This window comes from Nilaparvata lugens, chromosome 7 (assembly GCF_014356525.2).
Source record: "Nilaparvata lugens isolate BPH chromosome 7, ASM1435652v1, whole genome shotgun sequence".
Taxonomy (NCBI): Eukaryota; Metazoa; Arthropoda; class Insecta; order Hemiptera; family Delphacidae; genus Nilaparvata; species Nilaparvata lugens.
In genome coordinates, this window is record NC_052510.1 from 63,621,953 (window position 1) to 63,644,394 (window position 22,442).

The following is a 22,442-nucleotide window of genomic DNA, read 5'->3' on the forward strand; positions in this document are numbered from 1 at the left end:
GTTTTAAATATTTTCCTCACTTCTGCTGAAAATCTCAACCAAGAAACCAAGAACAATATTATTCGTGAATGAAAACTTGAAACGTATTTCCAAAAAATCTCCATTGAGTACTTGTCAGTACAGTAGTTGGATGTTTGTCAAAAGTAGGTGATAATCTATTTATTTATTCATTCCATGAATCTATTGTAAAAAATACCTGAATAATATTCAACTATAATGCTTTGAATTCTCTTGATCAGCTACAGATTAATAATTAATCAGATCAGATTTATAATTATAATATCGGAATGAAAAAATAGGCTCCAGCCCAAACCTCTTCTGTTCCTAAATGTATTACAATAGAATGTTCAAAAAGGTTTAAGTTCACATCACAACAATTTTCACTTAATAATGTACAGCTCAACATAATTTCACAGCTATAGTGGGGTCCACGTTGTAATGGCAGTGTTTGATTAGCAATGGTATTGCTATCCTTGTCTATCATTCAACAAAGTGAATAGCGCCATCCCTTTCTCGCTTTGCTCTGTTGCCAGATCGCCTTTTAACAATGTAGAATTGATAATTAATTAACAAAATATTTCATCTAAATTATGAAAAATATAATTCCTTGCTTAATAAAATATAATTGATTATTTTAAACGAGAATGAACAGTTAATATTATATCAATAAACCTGTATCAACTACCGTCAATAGAAGCAACGTTGTTCTCCTATCTTTCTCCACTGCCATTATAACGTGGACCTCACTATAGTTAGCATTTATTAATTGAGTTTATTGGCAGAATTCAAGAAAACTACACTCTAGAAAATCCTTTCAACTTTCTGTAATATTCCACTACCTCTGTAAACAAAGCCGTAGTCCATTCGTGTGACGTCAGCACTGGTAGGTCTCCTACACCAATAAAAACACTAGCTGTTTTTAGATCAGCTGAAATCAATCCTATGATATTAAGCGAGCAATTTCTGTATATATATATTTATATAGTTATGTGGTTATCTGGGCTGTTTGGTTATATGTGTATATATTTATGTTCGACGGATCTCGAAAACGGCTCTAACGATTCTTACGAAAACAAAGTAGGTTTATGATATGAAGATTCGATTGCACTAGGTCTCAACCCTTGAATAACTCGCTGAAGGACATTAAAAGGATAAATACGTCCTTGGAAAAACAGCTGGAAATTTTGTCGTCTGTCGATACCGTAAAGGTGCGTACACATATACGCGCCGCGAACATGAGCAATTCATTTTTAATCAGCTGATTATATCTGTATTTTTAAAGAAACGGTAAGATACAGATATAAAAAGCTTGGCATCAGTTGATTGAAAGTGAATTGCTCATGTTTGCGGCGCGTAAATCAGTACGCACCTTAATGGAAGAGGATTAACGAGTGCATGTGTGGGATCATCCAGCTGATTTCACGAGAAGAAAAATTCAACAAGAGAAACTTCTTTTCGTTTATTTATCTTTTTTTTAGAAAACATGCTCACTTCAGAAAGTCCAAAATAGTAACCAGATGCTGTTAGTGTAGAATAGTACATAGTATATTAGCAAATATTGTAGCAAACATAGTATATCATTCTAAATCGAATTCTTAGTATATCTATTTGTAATGATTTGATGATGTGTTTTTTTTAAGTATGCATAAATTTTTATTTTGATGAGTGATAGTAGCTTAACCTAGATTCTGATTTGGACTGTAGTATAATTTCAAAGCTCGGTCCCCCGATATTGGAATGTAACAGATCTTTTTGCCACACTGCACAGAAAGCAGCTGTTTTGCAGTCCCTACGTGGATCTGAAAGACATTGTTTGCAGACGACTCTCGTCTGACGTCAGAACAGGTTTCTTTCCGGCTAAGGCCGGAAAGAGTACCCTTTCCGGCTGCTAAATTTCATGTGTGCTAAAACAGCTGATATTAAATTGAGCCCTACCTGTGCTGACGTCACACGAATGCACTACGGCTTTTTTTACGGAGGTAGTGAAGTAGGGGTACCCCCTCTTACATCACCAGCCCCACTACCCTAAATCACAAACCCCTCTTCCTCCCAATCCAAAATGGAGTCCATGCCGCTACCCTCAAACTTTTCACAGACCAACTTGAAGCCGGCGCGTTTTATATTGGCTTCTATAGCCACGTTAACAATGTTGTTCTCCAGGAAGAAATCAGTGGCAAATATGTTGGCCTTGTCCCACCAGCTCTCCTGGCACAATTGGGTCAAGTTGCGCGACACCTGGTGGGTCAAGTGGCGCAGACTGAAGTCGGGCTGGAAGAGCAGGTCGAAGGGAGCCGGAGTCAGCTGAGCCATAGCTGCCCAGAGACCTGGATGAGATGAGTTGAATTTGGCGCCCACCATGCACTCGTGCAGAAAGGTGTACAGGTCTAGGGGGGTCTGCTTGTTGCCCCACATCTGTTTTATGGGGGGCCACAGCCAGGGGTATTCTGGAAAAGTGTAAAATGAAAATTATTTTGACACCAGTTTAAAAAATGTAATTCAAAATTGATGGCAGAGGTTTGAAAATGTAACAGAGGATTCGGTTTAGATTAGTTTCATTGCGCAATATTTTTCATCTGCTGAGGATTTAATGAAGAGTCTACTAAGATGAATGAGAAAATGAAGAAAAACAGGAGAAGAAGAAAAAGAGGAAGAAGTAGCATAAGAGAAAGACAGAAGAAGAAGAGGTAAAAATAATTAAGATCTTAAAAATTTTGTGAAGTGAACAACTACAAGACTTAACATATTTCGGACTATGCGTAACCTTATTCAAATTTGGGAGAGGAATAGCACAAGGTTACCTTATTTTTTCTCTCCCTATCATTTTTATGATATACGTATTGCATAAATCAATACACAATAAAAGAATTAATGAATAAAATAGGTGGGAAAAGAAGAAGGAGAAGAATCGAATACAGGTGGATAAGGAGGAGTAAACTAGAAGGAGAGAGGGTGACAGGAGAATGTTCAGTATCAGTTCAGCACTCGATGAGAACGGTTGTGTCGATTGTATCTGTCTAATCAGTGACCTTTGCCGCTGCGCGCGATAGCTCAAAGTGAAAACTTTTCTTCTAAATTTACGCAAACTTTTCAACTAAGTTCAGTCATGGCTCAGTGTTTCAATGTAAGATTTCTTTTACCGAGAATGAACCATCGATTGAGTGTAGTGAGTGTAAATGGGCTTTTCACCCAGCATGCACAAGACTGGAAAACATCGAGAAATTCAAAAAGAGGAATCAACAAGCCAGAGCTACATGGAAGTGTGATTACTGTTTGCCAGAAAGGAGTAGTTCTTTGGGTCAGTCGGACATTAATATAAAACAATTCTCTGATTTACTAACAAGTTTAAGAACTGAACTCACGGCAAGGCTAGATGAACTCAACTCAAAGTTAGAAAACTTAAATACTAAAACCGATGATATTAAGACACATATTAACACGCTCACTAACGAAAATAATGTTTTGAAACAAAAATGTGCCGATCTAGAGTTACAAAACACGGACAATAAATCACATATTTACCGTCTGGAAAAGGAAATTCACAGTCTCCAACAGTACACTAGACTGGATAACTTGGAAATAGTTGGGATTCCCGAAACTAAAGAAGAGAATTTGCCGCTCATCATGGAATCGGTAGCTAAAACGATAAATGTGAGCTTCAAGAAGGAGGACTTATCCATCGTTCATAGAGTTCCCAATGCTAAAGGGTCTTCTTCAATTGTCGCAAAATTTACTTCAAGATCTAAGAAGATTGAGTGGATCACAGCTTCGCGAAAGAAGAGAGTCATTAAATCCAGCGATATATGCAGTAAACTACCTACCGCAACGGTATACGTGAATGAACATTTATCTCCATTCTTCAAACGTTTACTGGGTAGAGCTAAGGACCTGAGAATGAAGAAGAAACTCGCGTTTGTCTGGGTTCGTGATTGCAAGATCTTCGTAAAACAAACTGAAAATTCGCGAACAAGAAGAATTATGTGTGATGAGGATTTGGACGAATATAATAAGTGAATAATAATATTATGAGAAACCGTAAATTCTGAATTAATATTTCTCGATGCGCAGTGAACTGGTTATTTGATTTTGTTTTGTTCTATATATTTACAATTTTTTCTGTCTCTAACATTTTTCCATTTTTTTTTTTTTGTTTTGTTTTGTTTTTTAAACATATATATTAATGAATCATGAGTATAATTTTGATGAGGTGATTGAATTGGAATGTTTTAATGCAATTGAAAGTGATGATATCTTCGGTTTTGATCCAGTGGTTCATGTGGATGGGCATGAGATGGGCAATACAAATTTCCTAAATATATTACACATGAATATCCGCAGTATTAGTAAAAATTTCGATGAATTCATTTACACTGTACAAAACTGCAAGATTAAGTACGATTTAATAGTATTAACCGAGACGTGGATGACTGAAAACAGATCTTTTGATTACGGAATAGACGGTTACTCGGTTATTGATAAGCCAGGCCAGCTGAACAAAAGTAACGGTCTGTGTTTGTTTGTGAGGGATGGCATAAAGTTTGACTGTGTCAATTGTGAGAGCTCGGAGGCTGATATCGTCTCGATTAGATTACAAGCATTCGACTGCTTCGTATCGTTGATTGCCGTGTACAGATCACCCTCTGCTAATATTGAAGTTTTCTTTAACGAGTTAGATATTATTCTGAGAAATATTGATAAGAATGAGAATGCGGTTTTAATAGGAGATATAAACATTGATATCTTACGTAACAGTAGTTTGGCAAATGAATATAGCGGTCTAATGCAAATGTATGGCCTGAGATCTCTTATTAATATACCTACTAGAGTAACACACAATACAGGTACATGCATAGACCACATTTTTTACAAAAATGCTAATTTTAAATATGAAAACATAATAAGCTCTGTTCAAAGGACCTGTATTACTGACCACTTCTGTACTACACTACACATAGGAAATTCAAACCCAGTCTATATTGATGTAAAGGAGAATATTATTAAACGGATAAACTATAAGAACCTTACGGACAAGTTGAGACAGGAAAGTTGGAAGAATGAAACTACTTTTAATGAGGCTAATCTTGATTTGGATGACAAAATAAATGCTTTCTTTAATAAACTGATGGACCACATAGATTCTGCGACCGAACAAATTAAAATGACAAATAAAAATAGACCATTAAAAAAATGGATAACTTCAGGGCTAATAAAATCCATAAGAGAGAGGGACAAACTACATAAAAAACTAAAAATCCAACCATTTAATGCTACACTGAAAGCTAGATACAAAAACTATAGAAATCTACTTAACACATTAATTAAGAAAGCTAAACTAGACTACTTTAAAAATAAAATGTCAACTTGTAAAGGGAACAACAAAAAGACGTGGCTCTGTATAGAGGAAATTTTAGATATAAAACGAAATAGAAAAGCTCCTGACATCGACCCTATAATATTAAATAATTATTTCTCGCAAGTAGGTAGAAGTTATGCAGAAAATCTGAATAATAGTTTGAACTCAAGTCACCCAGTACCAACTTTAGTTCCACACACTCAACATTTTCGAGATTCGTTTTTCATTTTCCCTACAAATTCCGATGAAGTTGCTGCCATGATAAATACATTAAAAACTAATTCATCTCCTGGTATTGATAATATAAGCAATGTTTGTTTGAAAAATATATCAGAATACATATCTCAGCCTTTATCAATTTTGTTTAACAATGTTTCGAAACAGGTCATTTTCCTTCACACTTTAAGGTTGCAAATATAATTCCACTATTTAAATCAGGTGAGAGACAAGCTCCTGAAAATTATCGCCCTATTAGTTTAATAAGTAACCTGTCTAAGATTTTTGAAAAATTGATGAAGGTACGTATGATGAAATATCTTCAAAGGCATAATTTAATAGCAGAAAATCAATTTGGTTTTCAAGAGGGAAAATGCACTGAGGATGCAATATCAGAGCTGGTGAGGATTGTGACAAATAATTTTCAGATGAACAGAAGGACCTTGGCTGTCTATTTGGACTTAGCCAAGGCCTTTGATACTATTCCTCACATCTTTCTCTTGAGAAAGTTGGAGGGTATAGGTTTTCGTGGCACAGTTTTGAAATTTTTTGAGAATTATTTGAAAGACAGATCACAAATTCTGACTATAGATGGAAAAACCAGTAAACTAACTTTAACTGAGTTCGGCCTTCCACAGGGAACGGTTCTGTCACCAATTCTATTTCTCCTCTATATTAATGACCTATTGAGACTTGATATAGCTGGTTGTCATTCGATCTCTTTTGCTGATGACACGGCATTGGTCTTTACTGGTTCAAGCTGGGATGAAGCTAAGCGCTTGGCAGAGTCTGGTCTCACACGTGTTAAATCATGGCTTGACCAACACATTCTTACACTGAATGCCAATAAGAGTGTATATATGGTATTCTCACCAGCAGTGAGCTCTCTCCCCAGAGATATTCTGAATACTGGTATCAGAATACACTCTTCAATCTGTCTTGAACGGGAAAGATTGCGGACTGGTGATGGAGATTGTGATTGTCACTCATTAAAAAACGTGAAAGAAACTAAATATCTAGGAGTCTTTGTAGACTCTCATCTTAAATGGAATGCACATATAAATAACATGTGTAAGAAAATAAAACACATAATTCACAAATTCCATAGATTGAATGAGCTCAATGACCCAACTATAATAAAGATGGCTTATTCAGCATATGCCCAGTCCATATTGCAATATGGTATTAGGGTATGGGGTGGAGCATTGGACATCCATTTTAATAAAATCTCCGTAATTCAAAGATATATTTTGAAAGCTGCACTTGGAAGACCAAGACGATATCCCAGCCATAGCCTTTTTGCAGAGTTCCCAGTTTTAACAGTGAGACAACTTTACGTGAAAAACTTAATTCTAGCCGTTCATAAGTATAAAAATCTCTTTGAAACTAACATTCCATCGTATAATTTCCGTTCATCATCTCATTACCGCATTCCTAGAACAAATTTACAGTATGCCGCAGGCAGTTCATATACATGAGTAATAGATTAATGAATATTTTGCCAGACCAATTAATCTCAATAGATTTAATAAATCAGCCATTAAAAATATAGAGAGATGGATCAGAAGTAACAATGTTTTTCGCCTCATGTACAGTTAGAATCTACTTTATTAAAAAAAAACTTTTTTCTTTGATATTATTTTCACTAAGTTATATTTTTTTCAGATATTATATTACTACAATTATTATATTATTATTATTTAAGTTATTATTTATTATTACTACCATTCAAATAAAATGTTTAATCATCTTTTATGTTTATGTTAAATTAAATTAAATCTTTTGGTACTCGTTGCTAGCACACAAACTTAGGTTTTGCTGGCAACGCCAATTAAATTTTAAATTAAATTTTTTTTTTTTTAAATTAAATGAGATGAAGAAGAAGGTGAAGAAAAATATAGGAGAAGAAGGAGAAAAAACAGAGGGGGTGGAAAAGAAGACTGGTGGAAGTGAAGGAGAGGACAGGAAGAGAAGAAAAAAAAGAAAAAGGAAAAGATGGGAGAAGATGAATAAGAAATGGATGAAGACGAAGAAGAAGAAGAAGAAGAAGAAGAAGAAGAAGAAGAAGAGGAAGAGTTAAAATAAGAAGTAAAAATGAGAAAAAGAGGAAGGAGAAGATGATGGAGGAATAGGACAGAAATAACAGAGGAAATTACGAGAAAAATATGAGAAGAAGAAGGAAGGAGAAGCAGAGGAAAAGAGAATATGAAAAAGAGAAAATGAGGAAGAGAAGGAAAAGGAGACAAGGGTAAGAGACTGGATAAAAGATAACATGAAACAAATAAGAAGAGAAAAAATAATACATGGGGAGAAGAAGAAGAAAAATACAGTAGGAGAAGAAGATGAAGAAGAAAAATAAGAAGGGAAAAATACAATAGAAGAATAAAAATACAGAAGGAGAAGAAGAAGTAGAAAAGGAAGAGGGATAAAATACAGGAGGTGAAGAAGAAGAAGGATGAGAAAGGGAGTACAGGAGAAAAAGGAAAGTAGATGAGGAGAAGAAGAAAAATTTGGGAGGGGAAGAAGGAGTAGAAGACAGGATGAGAAGGAGATGATGAAGAAGAGTAAGAAGAAAGAGAAGAAGAAGAAAAATGATGGAGAAGAAGAAGAAGAAGAAGAAGAAGAAGAAGGAGGAGAAGAAGAAGGAGAAGAAGAAGAAGAAGAAGAAGAAGAAGAAGAGAAACAAGAGGCATTTCGTTGGAGCTCACCTTCCACAGTGACGTCATCTCCATAGGAAATAATCAAATTCCGTCCCAAGTTCCAAATCTCCTCCAGCATTGGAAATTCTTCCTGATATGGAAAAGCGAATTCGCCCAACTCTCGTTCCAGAATTCTCACCAGACTATGATGACGATGATGGCGACCGGAAAAGCCCACCGGGAAACGGTGGAAATCCAAAATGATAATTTCACTTGTGGCAGCTTCTAGAAATTTCCGGATGTCCTTCAGCATTGGAACTAATGGCCTTACTTTGATCAGGTCGTGGTTTATCCAGAAACTGAAAAAATGATAAAATTTGGAATAAGTTGATTTGAAAAGATGATCATTGTTGTAAGAGGTAATGTGACTGAATCTCAATCTATCCTATACTATTAAACGAGCAATTTCTGTTTATATGTTTAGATGTTTGGATGTTTAGATGTTTAGATGTTTAGATGTTTAGATGTTTATATCTTTAGATGTTTAGATGTTTGGATGTTTAGATGTTTAGATGTTTAGATGTTCAGATGTTTAGATGTTTAGATGTTTCTTAGATGTTTAGATGTTTATATGTTTATATTCCACCGGATCTCGGAAACGGCTCTAACGATTCTCACGAAATTCAGAACATAGTAGGTTTATAATCTAAAGATTCGATTTCACTAGGTCTCATCCTTGGAAAAACTCTCTGAAGGACATTAAAAGGAAAATTCATCCTTGGAAGAACAGTTTTCGTCGTCTGTCGATAACAGAAGATGCGTGTGCCTGTGTGGGAGATCAGCTGTGTAATCATTCAAACAGCTTACCGTATCTCGCGAGAAATATTATCTAGAAATTTTAATAGACTCTATCAAAATAATCTGATTTGTTGACATGACATGGTTTATCACTCTAGATTAGAGTATATCATAGTAATCAAAGTTAATCATTATTTTACAGTTTTTAAGTGATTAGTGAGTGTTATTCTGCTATTCAATTTGGTTTGTAAACAATCTAAATTAGAACTTTTCTGTTTTTAAATATTTTGACTAAAAATTGGACCTGAATTCAAATGTATGAAACATAACCTACTTCTTGGCCCATTTATAGTGTATAAATCAAAATTCGGGGAAGAAACACAAACCACTCTCTGTCTCAGACAGCACCGTATCGCGCATGCGTTAGCAACGGGTTTTTCCCGTTCCATTCAGTCAGTTCTTTGAATTTAACGTTCTTTGTGATGATGGTTACCGAGCACTGTAACTGGAGCCAATCGTCATTCTATTTGATGAAGGTATTATATTATCCAATGATGATTTATCATTGAATCCAATATAATAATCAATATATTATCATTTTATTTAATAAAGAAAGAATACTTTTGAAAAATATAATTAATAAATATAACAGTTGTTATTTAACTGATGTTAAAAAAACACTATAACTAAGTTAGCATATTGACATTTCAAAACAAAAACCGAACCCTCAACCTCCCCTTCTACATCTAAAACATCAATAAACATAACTATTTGAAAAACCTCCAATCCCTTCCAGCATATTGCAATTTCAAAGCAAAATCCTAACCCCCTAACCAATCTTTTTACCTTTGAAACATTAAAACATAACTCTACCTAGACCCTAGCCCCTTCTAGCATATTGCAATTTTAAAGCAAAAACCTGACCTAACCTCATGAAACATTATTGAATATAATCCAAAAAACCTAACCACTAACCCCTTACCCCTTCACATTTAATAATTTGGATTTCAAAGCAAAAACCTAACCTATCCTAATAACACATTATTAAATATAACCTAAATTAAACCTAACCTCTAACCCTTTCACATTTAACACTTTCGATTTATTCGTCATCTTTAGAACAAAACATTAACATGTGGTTCATTTCATGAAGATGTTCACAAACATGTGGTTCATTTCATGAAGATGTTCACAAACATGTGGTTCATTTCATGAACATGTTCACAAACATGTGGTTCATTTCATGAACATGTTCACAAACATGTGGTTCATTTCATGAACATGTTCACAAACATGTGGTTCTTTTCATGAACATGTTCACAAACATGTGGTTCGAAGCAAAATCCTAACCCCCTAACCAATCTTTTTACCTTTGAAACATTAAAAACATAACTCTACCTAGACCCTAGCCCCTTCTAGCATATTGCAATTTTAAAGCAAAAACCTAACCTATCCTAATGAAACATTATTAAATAAAACCTAACCCCCAACTCTTTCACATTTGTTGAACGATAGACAAGGATAGCAACACCATTGCGAATCGTACACTTCCATTATAACGTGGACCTCACTATAGATACTCAAAGAATACTTTTGATTAACTATGTTATAACTGTGACTGTTGCTAGCCGTTACTCTGTTTCTGAGACAAAGAGAAGCTGCTGAAGAAACAGTTTTGGACTGTGCCTGTTTGTCCTTCGCCAATCATTTTTAAGAATTGTGCTCTGTTTATCAATAAATTAATAACGAGCAAAGCTCGGTGCCCCGATATAACTATACTAATAAAGGAAAGAGCTGGCTTATACACGTACGGGAAAGGAAAATTTCTATGTTTGACGCATCATCACGTCTCAACTACTGAACTGATTAACTTCAAATGTTGGATGTAGATTCTTAATTAACCGAGGTTGGTAATAGGCTTATTTTCAATTCTTCTAGATTTCAATTACCGTAGGTCAAGTTTTCAGTTCATCAAGTTTCAAAATAGACCTGAGCGGAGCACGGGTTACCTGCTAGTAAAGTAATTGAATCAAATGACTTGGTAAAATGGAAGTTTAGTATATGGAAACATCTGCCACATTTAGAAGGTCCTACTGTTGCAGAAAAAGGCTATCCGAATATTGACAGGTGCAGAGAATCTAGATCACACTGTCGACCTCTTTTCAAAAAAACAAAAATATTAACTGTCATAAATCTCTATTATATTTCATGTAATCATGTGCATACTAGAAAGAATCTCCATAACTTGAAGAAAAGATCCAATATTCATCCTATACTATTAAACGAGCAATTTCTGTTTAGATGTTTATATGTTTGTATTTCACCGGATCTCGAAAACGGCTCGAACGATTCTCACGAAATTCAGAACATAGTAGGTTTATAATATAAAAATCCGATAGCACTAAGTCTCATCCGTGGGCAAACTCGCTGAAGGACATTAAACGGATAATTATTATTCGTCCTTGAGAAAACAGCTGATAATAATTATTTCGTCGTCTGTTGGTGATGGAAGTGAGTGAGCGAGTTCATGTTTGTGTGGGACTGTGTCAAAATTATGTCTCAGCTGTTGAACTTTTGTAATCATTTAATCAGGTACTTAGGGCCGGTTGCAAAAAAGCCGGGTTATTTTCAATCCCGATTAATTCCAGTTGATTTATCTTTTTGAAATGGTCTTCTCTGATTTGGTTCACGTGAAATTAGGTTCAGGAGTAAAACTGCAACTGTGCCTTTGTGAGGGAAATTTTTGCATTCCTCTGGGAATTAATCTCAATTTACTGTGATCAGATAGAACATTTATGTATGGATGTTATCATAATTTCATCTTTCGTAATAAATTGTTTATGCTTTTGTACTCCAGAGCGAAGCTCGGTCTCCAATATTGCTTATGATACTAGGAAAAAAGACCACATTGGTATTCCATATCAACGTCTTGTCATAGGCATCTTCTTCTCTTCTTCTTCTTCTTCTTCTTCTTTTCTTCTTCTTCTTCTTCTTCTTTTCTTCTTCTTCTTCTCTTCTTCTTCTTCTTTTCTTCTTCTTCTTCTTTTCTTCTTCTTCTTCTTTTCTTCTTCTTCTTCTTCTTCTTCTCTTCTTCTTCTTCTTCTCTTCTTCTTCTTCTTCTTCTTCTTCTTTTCTTCTTCTTCTTCTTCTTCTTCTCTTCTTCTTCTTCTTTTCTTCTTCTTCTTCTTCTCTTCTTCTTCTTCTCTTCTTCTTCTTCTTTTCTTCTTCTTCTTCTCTTCTTCTTCTTCTTTTCTTCTTCTTCTTCTCTTCTTCTTCTTCTTTTCTTCTTCTTCTTCTTCTTCTTTTCTTCTTCTTCTTCTCTTCTTCTTCTTCTTTTCTTCTTCTTCTTCTTTTCTTCTTCTTCTTCTCTTCTTCTTCTTCTTTTCTTCTTCTTCTTCTTTTCTTCTTCTTCTTCTCTTCTTCTTCTTCTTCTTCTTCTTTTCTTCTTCTTCTTCTTCTTTTCTTCTTCTTCTTCTCTTCTTCTTCTTCTCTTCTTCTTCTTCTTCTTCTTCTTCTCTTCTTCTTCTTCTCTTCTTCTTCTTCTTCTCTTCTTCTTCTTCTTTTCTTCTTCTTCTTCTTTTCTTCTTCTTCTTCTTCTTCTTCTTCTTTTCTTCTTCTTCTTCTTCTTCTCTTCTTCTTCTTCTTCTTCTCTTCTTCTTCTTCTCTTCTTCTTCTTCTTCTTTTCTTCTTCTTCTTCTTTTCTTCTTCTTCTTCTTTTCTTCTTCTTCTTCTCTTCTTCTTCTTCTTCTCTTCTTCTTCTTCTTCTCTTCTTCTTCTTCTTCTTCTTCTCTTCTTCTTCTTCTCTTCTTCTTCTTCTTCTTTTCTTCTTCTTCTTCTTCTCTTCTTCTTCTTCTCTTCTTCTTCTTCTTCTTCTTTTCTTCTTCTTCTTCTCTTCTTCTTCTTCTTTTCTTCTTCTTCTTCTCTTCTTCTTCTTCTTCTTCTCTTCTTCTTCTTCTCTTCTTCTTCTTCTCTTCTTCTTCTTCTCTTCTTCTTCTTCTCTTCTTCTTCTTCTTCTTTTCTTCTTCTTCTTCTCTTCTTCTTCTTCTCTTCTTCTTCTTCTTCTTCTTCTTCTTCTCTTCTTCTTCTTCTCTTCTTCTTCTTCTTCTTCTCTTCTTCTTCTTCTTCTTCTTCTTCTTCTTCTCTTCTTCTTCTTCTCTTCTTCTTCTTCTTTTCTTCTTCTTCTTCTTCTTTTCTTCTTCTTCTTCTTCTTCTTTTCTTCTTCTTCTTCTTCTTCTCTTCTTCTTCTTCTTCTTCTTTTCTTCTTCTTCTTCTTCTCTTCTTCTTCTTCTTCTCTTCTTCTTCTTCTTTTCTTCTTCTTCTTCTCTTCTTCTTCTTCTTCTTCTTCTTCTTTTCTTCTTCTTCTTCTCTTCTTCTTCTTCTTCTTTTCTTCTTCTTCTTCTTCTCTTCTTCTTCTTCTTTTCTTCTTCTTCTTCTTCTTTTCTTCTTCTTCTTCTCTTCTTCTTCTTCTTCTCTTCTTCTTCTTCTTCTTCTTCTTCTTTTCTTCTTCTTCTTCTTCTTCTTCTTCTCTTCTTCTTCTTCTTCTTCTTCTTCTTCTTCTTCTTCTTCTTCTTCTTTTCTTCTTCTTCTTCTCTTCTTCTTCTTCATCTTCATATAGTGAGGTTCACGTTATAATGGTAGTATATTTGATCAACATTGGTGTTGCTATCCTTGTCTATCATCCTTGTATCATCTTCATATAGTGAGGTTCACGTTATAATGGTAGTATATTTGGTGTTGCTATCCTTGTCTATCATCCTTGTATCATCTTCATATAGTGAGGTTCACGTTATAATGGTAGTATATTTGGTGTTGCTATCCTTGTCTATCATCCTTGTATCATCTTCATATAGTGAGGTTCACGTTATAATGGTAGTATATTTGATCAACATTGGTGTTGCTATCCTTGTCTATCATCCTTGTATCATCTTCATATAGTGAGGTTCACGTTATAATGGTAGTATATTTGATCAACATTGGTGTTGCTATCCTTGTCTATCATCCTTGTATCATCTTCATATAGTGAGGTTCACGTTATAATGGTAGTATATTTGGTGTTGCTATCCTTGTCTATCATCCTTGTATCATCTTCATATAGTGAGGTTCACGTTATAATGGTAGTATATTTGGTGTTGCTATCCTTGTCTATCATCCTTGTATCATCTTCATATAGTGAGGTTCACGTTATAATGGTAGTATATTTGGTGTTGCTATCCTTGTCTATCATCCTTGTATCATCTTCATATAGTGAGGTTCACGTTATAATGGTAGTATATTTGGTGTTGCTATCCTTGTCTATCATCCTTGTATCATCTTCATATAGTGAGGTTCACGTTATAATGGTAGTATATTTGGTGTTGCTATCCTTGTCTATCATCCTTGTATCATCTTCATATAGTGAGGTTCACGTTATAATGGTAGTATATTTGGTGTTGCTATCCTTGTCTATCATCCTTGTATCATCTTCATATAGTGAGGTTCACGTTATAATGGTAGTATATTTGATCAACATTGGTGTTGCTATCCTTGTCTATCATCCTTGTATCATCTTCATATAGTGAGGTTCACGTTATAATGGTAGTATATTTGGTGTTGCTATCCTTGTCTATCATCCTTGTATCATCTTCATATAGTGAGGTTCACGTTATAATGGTAGTATATTTGGTGTTGCTATCCTTGTCTATCATCCTTGTATCATCTTCATATAGTGAGGTTCACGTTATAATGGTAGTATATTTGATCAACATTGGTGTTGCTATCCTTGTCTATCATCCTTGTATCATCTTCATATAGTGAGGTTCACGTTATAATGGTAGTATATTTGGTGTTGCTATCCTTGTCTATCATCCTTGTATCATCTTCATATAGTGAGGTTCACGTTATAATGGTAGTATATTTGGTGTTGCTATCCTTGTCTATCATCCTTGTATCATCTTCATATAGTGAGGTTCACGTTATAATGGTAGTATATTTGGTGTTGCTATCCTTGTCTATCATCCTTGTATCATCTTCATATAGTGAGGTTCACGTTATAATGGTAGTATATTTGGTGTTGCTATCCTTGTCTATCATCCTTGTATCATCTTCATATAGTGAGGTTCACGTTATAATGGTAGTATATTTGGTGTTGCTATCCTTGTCTATCATCCTTGTATCATCTTCATATAGTGAGGTTCACGTTATAATGGTAGTATATTTGGTGTTGCTATCCTTGTCTATCATCCTTGTATCATCTTCATATAGTGAGGTTCACGTTATAATGGTAGTATATTTGGTGTTGCTATCCTTGTCTATCATCCTTGTATCATCTTCATATAGTGAGGTTCACGTTATAATGGTAGTATATTTGGTGTTGCTATCCTTGTCTATCATCCTTGTATCATCTTCATATAGTGAGGTTCACGTTATAATGGTAGTATATTTGGTGTTGCTATCCTTGTCTATCATCCTTGTATCATCTTCATATAGTGAGGTTCACGTTATAATGGTAGTATATTTGGTGTTGCTATCCTTGTCTATCATCCTTGTATCATCTTCATATAGTGAGGTTCACGTTATAATGGTAGTATATTTGGTGTTGCTATCCTTGTCTATCATCCTTGTATCATCTTCATATAGTGAGGTTCACGTTATAATGGTAGTATATTTGGTGTTGCTATCCTTGTCTATCATCCTTGTATCATCTTCATATAGTGAGGTTCACGTTATAATGGTAGTATATTTGGTGTTGCTATCCTTGTCTATCATCCTTGTATCATCTTCATATAGTGAGGTTCACGTTATAATGGTAGTATATTTGGTGTTGCTATCCTTGTCTATCATCCTTGTATCATCTTCATATAGTGAGGTTCACGTTATAATGGTAGTATATTTGATCAACATTGGTGTTGCTATCCTTGTCTATCATCCTTGTATCATCTTCATATAGTGAGGTTCACGTTATAATGGTAGTATATTTGATCAACATTGGTGTTGCTATCCTTGTCTATCATCCTTGTATCATCTTCATATAGTGAGGTTCACGTTATAATGGTAGTATATTTGATCAACATTGGTGTTGCTATCCTTGTCTATCATCCTTGTATCATCTTCATATAGTGAGGTTCACGTTATAATGGTAGTATATTTGATCAACATTGGTGTTGCTATCCTTGTCTATCATCCTTGTATCATCTTCATATAGTGAGGTTCACGTTATAATGGTAGTATATTTGGTGTTGCTATCCTTGTCTATCATCCTTGTATCATCTTCATATAGTGAGGTTCACGTTATAATGGTAGTATATTTGGTGTTGCTATCCTTGTCTATCATCCTTGTATCATCTTCATATAGTGAGGTTCACGTTATAATGGTAGTATATTTGGTGTTGCTATCCTTGTCTATCATCCTTGTATCATCTTCATATAGTGAGGTTCACGTTATAATGGTAGTATATTTGGTGTTGCTATCCTTGTCTATCATCCTTGTATCATCTTCATATAGTGAGGTTCACGTTATAATGGTAGTATATTTGGTGTTGCTATCCTTGTCTATCATCCTTGTATCATCTTCATATAGTGAGGTTCACGTTATAATGGTAGTATATTTGATCAACATTGGTGTTGCTATCCTTGTCTATCATTCAACAAAGCGGATAGGGCTATCTCTTTCTCGCTTTGCTCTGTTGCCAGTGCCAGATCCGCTTTTAACAATGTAGAATTAGTAATCAATTCTTCTTCTTCTTCTTCTTCTTCTTCTTCTTCTTCTTCTTCTTCTTCTTCTTCTTCTTCTTCTTCTTCTTCTTCTTCTTCTTCTTCTTCTTCTTCTTCTTCTTCTTCTTCTTCTTCTTCTTCTTCTTCTTCTTCTTCTTCTTCTTCTTCTTCTTCTTCTTCTTCTTCTTCTTCTTCTTCTTCTTCTTCTTCTTCTTCTTCTTCTTCTTCTTCTTCTTCTTCTTCTTCTTCTTCTTCTTCTTCTTCTTCTTCTTCTTCTTCTTCTTCTTCTTCTTCTTCTTCTTCTTCTTCTTCTTCTTCTTCTTCTTCTTCTTCTTCTTCTTCTTCTTCTTCTTCTTCTTCTTCTTCTTCTCTTCTTCTTCTTCTTCTTCTTCTTCTTCTTCTTCTTCTTCTTCTTCTTCTTCTTCTTCTTCTTCTTCTTCTTCTTCTTCTTCTTCTTCTTCTTCTTCTTCTTCTTCTTCTTCTTCTTCTTCTTCTTCTTCTTCCCGGTTTTCCTTCTATTCTCATTCAAACATGATCTTGAATGAATGAATGAATAAATAAATAAATGAATAAAAGATTAAATAGATGCATGAATGAATAAACAAATAAATAAATAAACAAATGAATGAATCAATAGATGAATCTCACCTATGATCATTCATCCACGTTGGATTGATCATCAGGCAGCGGATATCCAACGGGAGACCAGCTTTCCATCCCACAATCCAAAATGGCAGACAGTTTGCCCCTGGTACCCTCTCTTCGGTCGAATTTTTCTCCCATCCAGCAGGAAATGTGGGACTCCCTATGCTCAAACTCGTCTCATAATAACCTCTGTCATAGTCCGAGGCCGTATTCCGTATCATTATCACTATAAGAATACAAAATACAAAATTAATATATAGGGAGGTCCACGTTATAATGGCAGAGTTCGATCAGCAATGGTATTGCTATACTTGTCCATCATTCAACAAAGCGGATAGGGCTATCTCTTTCTCGCTTTGCTCTGTTGCCAGTGCCAGATCCGCTTTTAACAATGTAGAATTAGTAATCAATTTAGGCTGTTCGGTAGGCCTACACTTTTTTATATTCAAATTGGATAATATTTTTAATATAATTGTTAAGATCATTATAAGAGTTAGAAAAAGTGGCAACTGAAATTTTCAAGTGGTCTAATAAGCGAGTTATGAGTTGTTCAAGTGCTTACTTTCCAGATCATAAACGGTTCCGACTGTATTATTAGAGCTTCTCTTAAATATTTAAAAAATGTATCTTCCCAATCTAAGACATTTTATTCCCCATATCGTTCATAAATAAAAAAGTAACATTTTTTGTAAATTCGATAAATTATTGTTCATTTTAGCATTAATTGCGAAAAACGCATATTAGAACAAAGCCAATGATATTCTGTATGCATTTAAAAAAACTTCAATGGAAAATTCGAAACCGTTTATGATCTGGAAAGAAAACGGAGTTTAGCACTTCAACAACTCGCTTATTAGACCACTTAAAAACTTCAGTTGCCACTTTTTCTCACTCTTAAAATGATCTCAACAATTATATTGAAAACGATTATCCAAATTAAATAAAAATAGAAAGGTGTACCGAAAGACTTAACGAAATATTTCATCTCAACTATAATGATTCATTATTTAATTATTGAAAAATACAATTTCTTGCTTAATAAAATATAATTGATTAAAAACGAGAATGAACAATAAATTAATATCACATTGATAAACCTGTAACAGCTACCGTCTATAGAAGGCATTGACAAGACAGAGGATCGGCAACGTTGTTCTATCTTTCTCCACTGCCATTACAACGTGGACCTCACTATAGTATAATGTATATTTGGACTGTGAATTTTGTGATCTTTATAAAAGTGTTTTCATAACCTCATTTGGACTATTTTTTCAAAATTTGGGAGAGAGACAGTTTTGGGTTTATCCTGTTGATTCTCTCCGAACCATTGATTGATTGGATAAAGTACTCAATCAATCAACCATTAATTTGGTGTTGCTATCCTTGTCTATCATCCTTGTATCATCTTCATATAGTGAGGTTCACGTTATAATGGTAGTATATTTGGTGTTGCTATCCTTGTCTATCATCCTTGTATCATCTTCATATAGTGAGGTTCACGTTATAATGGTAGTATATTTGGTGTTGCTATCCTTGTCTATCATCCTTGTATCATCTTCATATAGTGAGGTTCACGTTATAATGGTAGTATATTTGGTGTTGCTATCCTTGTCTATCATCCTTGTATCATCTTCATATAGTGAGGTTCACGTTATAATGGTAGTATATTTGGTGTTGCTATCCTTGTCTATCATCCTTGTATCATCTTCATATAGTGAGGTTCACGTTATAATGGTAGTATATTTGGTGTTGCTATCCTTGTCTATCATCCTTGTATCATCTTCATATAGTGAGGTTCACGTTATAATGGTAGTATATTTGGTGTTGCTATCCTTGTCTATCATCCTTGTATCATCTTCATATAGTGAGGTTCACGTTATAATGGTAGTATATTTGGTGTTGCTATCCTTGTCTATCATCCTTGTATCATCTTCATATAGTGAGGTTCACGTTATAATGGTAGTATATTTGGTGTTGCTATCCTTGTCTATCATCCTTGTATCATCTTCATATAGTGAGGTTCACGTTATAATGGTAGTATATTTGGTGTTGCTATCCTTGTCTATCATCCTTGTATCATCTTCATATAGTGAGGTTCACGTTATAATGGTAGTATATTTGGTGTTGCTATCCTTGTCTATCATTCAAAAAAGCGGATAGCGCTATCGTTTTCTCGCTTTGCTCTGTTGCCAGATCGCCTTTTAACAATTTATATTAATATAATTGATTAAAAACGAGAATGAACAATAAATTAATATCACATTGATAAACCTGTAACAGCTACCGTCTATAGAAGGCATTGACAAGACAGAGGATCGGCAACGTTGTTCTATCTTTCTCCACTGCCATTACAACGTGGACCTCACTATAGTATAATGTATATTTGGACTGTGAATTTTGTGATCTTTATAAAAGTGTTTTCATAACCTCATTTGGACTATTTTTTCAAAATTTGGGAGAGAGACAGTTTTGGGTTTATCCTGTTGATTCTCTCCGAACCATTGATTGATTGGATAAAGTACTCAATCAATCAACCATTAATTTGATGTTGTGATTGGGATAAATAAATAATATAAATAAATAGATAAATAATATTTTAATTTCATAAAGGCAATATACAATGCAATAGGAGACGTCAATAAGAATACAGTAATATAACAAGGCATCAATAAAATTGTTTCAAATAACAAGATACAGGAAAATATAAACAACTATAGCCGGCACGCTATAGTGTGGTCCACGTTATAATGGCAGTGGATAAAGATAGAAGAATAGCGATGCCAATTCTCTGCATTAATTAATTATATTTCTACACTGTCAAAAACATAATTGTCATCGTTGTGGACCTAGAAAAGGATAGTACCACCGGATTTGTCGAATGATAGACAAGGATAGCAAATACTATCATTATAACTTGGACCGCACTATAATAGGAGTATATATATAGTGAGGTCCACGTTATAATGGCAGTGTTTGATTAGCAATGGTATTGCTATCCTTGTCTATCATTCAAAAAAGCGGATAGCGCTATCGTTTTCTCGCTTTGCTCTGTTGCCAGATCGCCTTTTAACAATTTATATTAATATAATTGATTAACAATTTATTTCATATTCGCCTTTTAACAATTTATATTAATATAATTGATTAACAAATTATTTCATATTAATTATGAAATTATTCATCTCTCTGTCTCATTACCCATACGCACAAGCCTAGAGCTCATGTGGGCATCACCCTCAGTGTAAAGGAAAAAATGAAATTTAATTGAATTGATTAATTTAATTGATTTCTATACCTGCTCTTGCTGTTTTATCAACAGAGGGGTCCGACGTAAATAGACCGACTTTGTCAAAGAGCTGAGGATTCCAATGCATTTGTAGTTCCCTCTCTATCAGAAGTGATTTGTCGCCTGACTTGTGTGTGAGAGATGAAACTGTCAGGTAGAGTGGATCCGCCTCCAATACCTCTGTCGTAGTAGTAGCTGTACAAATTAAGTAATTCAATTATTTTCAAATATTTTCAAATATTAAAATCCTATACTATTGAACGAGCAATTTCTGTTTATGTTTAGATGTTTATATGTTTATATGTGACCGGATCTCGAAAACGGCACTAACGATTCTCACAAAATTTAGAACTAAGTAGGTTTATGATATGAAAATTCGATTGCACTGGGTCTCAACCCTGGGATAACTCGCTGAAGGACATTAAACGAATAAAATACGTCCTTGGAAATACAGCTGTATATTTTGTCGTGTGTAATACCGTAATGGAAGTGAGTGAACAAGTGCATGTGTGGGTTATTCCTCAGCTGATCTTACAAGAAGTATAATCCAGCAAGAAAAACTTATTTTTGCTTATTTCACTTTTTTTAGAAAACATGTTTACTTCAGAAAGTCTACAATATTAACTAGATGCTGTTAGTGTAGAATAGTACATAGTATATTAACAAATATTGTAGCAAACATAGTATACCATTATAACGTGAACCTCACTATATGAAGATGATACAAGGATGATAGACAAGGATAGCAACACCAAATATACTACCATTATAACGTGAACCTCACTATATGAAGATGATACAAGGATGATAGACAAGGATAGCAACACCAAATATACTACCATTATAACGTGAACCTCACTATATGAAGATGATACAAGGATGATAGACAAGGATAGCAACACCAAATATACTACCATTATAACGTGAACCTCACTATATGAAGATGATACAAGGATGATAGACAAGGATAGCAACACCAAATATACTACCATTATAACGTGAACCTCACTATATGAAGATGATACAAGGATGATAGACAAGGATAGCAACACCAAATATACTACCATTATAACGTGAACCTCACTATATGAAGATGATACAAGGATGATAGACAAGGATAGCAACACCAAATATACTACCATTATAACGTGAACCTCACTATATGAAGATGATACAAGGATGATAGACAAGGATAGCAACACCAAATATACTACCATTATAACGTGAACCTCACTATATGAAGATGATACAAGGATGATAGACAAGGATAGCAACACCAAATATACTACCATTATAACGTGAACCTCACTATATGAAGATGATACAAGGATGATAGACAAGGATAGCAACACCAAATATACTACCATTATAACGTGAACCTCACTATATGAAGATGATACAAGGATGATAGACAAGGATAGCAACACCAAATATACTACCATTATAACGTGAACCTCACTATATGAAGATGATACAAGGATGATAGACAAGGATAGCAACACCAAATATACTACCATTATAACGTGAACCTCACTATATGAAGATGATACAAGGATGATAGACAAGGATAGCAACACCAAATATACTACCATTATAACGTGAACCTCACTATATGAAGATGATACAAGGATGATAGACAAGGATAGCAACACCAAATATACTACCATTATAACGTGAACCTCACTATATGAAGATGATACAAGGATGATAGACAAGGATAGCAACACCAAATATACTACCATTATAACGTGAACCTCACTATATGAAGATGATACAAGGATGATAGACAAGGATAGCAACACCAAATATACTACCATTA

At 34.4% G+C, this 22,442-nt stretch overlaps 1 protein-coding gene across 1 annotated transcript; it reads right to left on the bottom strand.

Annotated features, from left to right (window-relative positions):
• Nucleotides 1-1,860: 1,860 nt before the first annotated feature.
• LOC120352252 (PI-PLC X domain-containing protein 1-like) lies at nucleotides 1,861-20,814 on the bottom strand. The gene is made up of 4 exons (XM_039432022.1): nucleotides 20,633-20,814; nucleotides 17,341-17,563; nucleotides 8,275-8,564; nucleotides 1,861-2,444 (listed from the first exon to the last, which is right to left on the bottom strand). Exons 1-4 carry the CDS (start codon nucleotides 20,709-20,711, stop codon nucleotides 2,026-2,028), a joined length of 1,011 nt encoding a protein of 336 aa, XP_039287956.1. The 5' UTR covers nucleotides 20,712-20,814; the 3' UTR covers nucleotides 1,861-2,025.
• Nucleotides 20,815-22,442: the final 1,628 nt, after the last annotated feature.

Bases quoted from the DNA above. Each gene is read 5' to 3' on its own strand.
- LOC120352252 (XM_039432022.1), bottom strand. From the start codon at position 20,711: ATGCATTGGAATCCTCAGCTCTTTGACAAAGTCGGTCTATTTACGTCG. The intron at 8,565-17,340 runs GTGAGATTCATC...TCATTTTTTCAG, and splicing joins ACGTGGATGAATGATCATAG to TTTCTGGATAAACCACGACC. The intron at 2,445-8,274 runs GTGAGCTCCAAC...ACACTTTTCCAG, and splicing joins AGATGACGTCACTGTGGAAG to AATACCCCTGGCTGTGGCCC.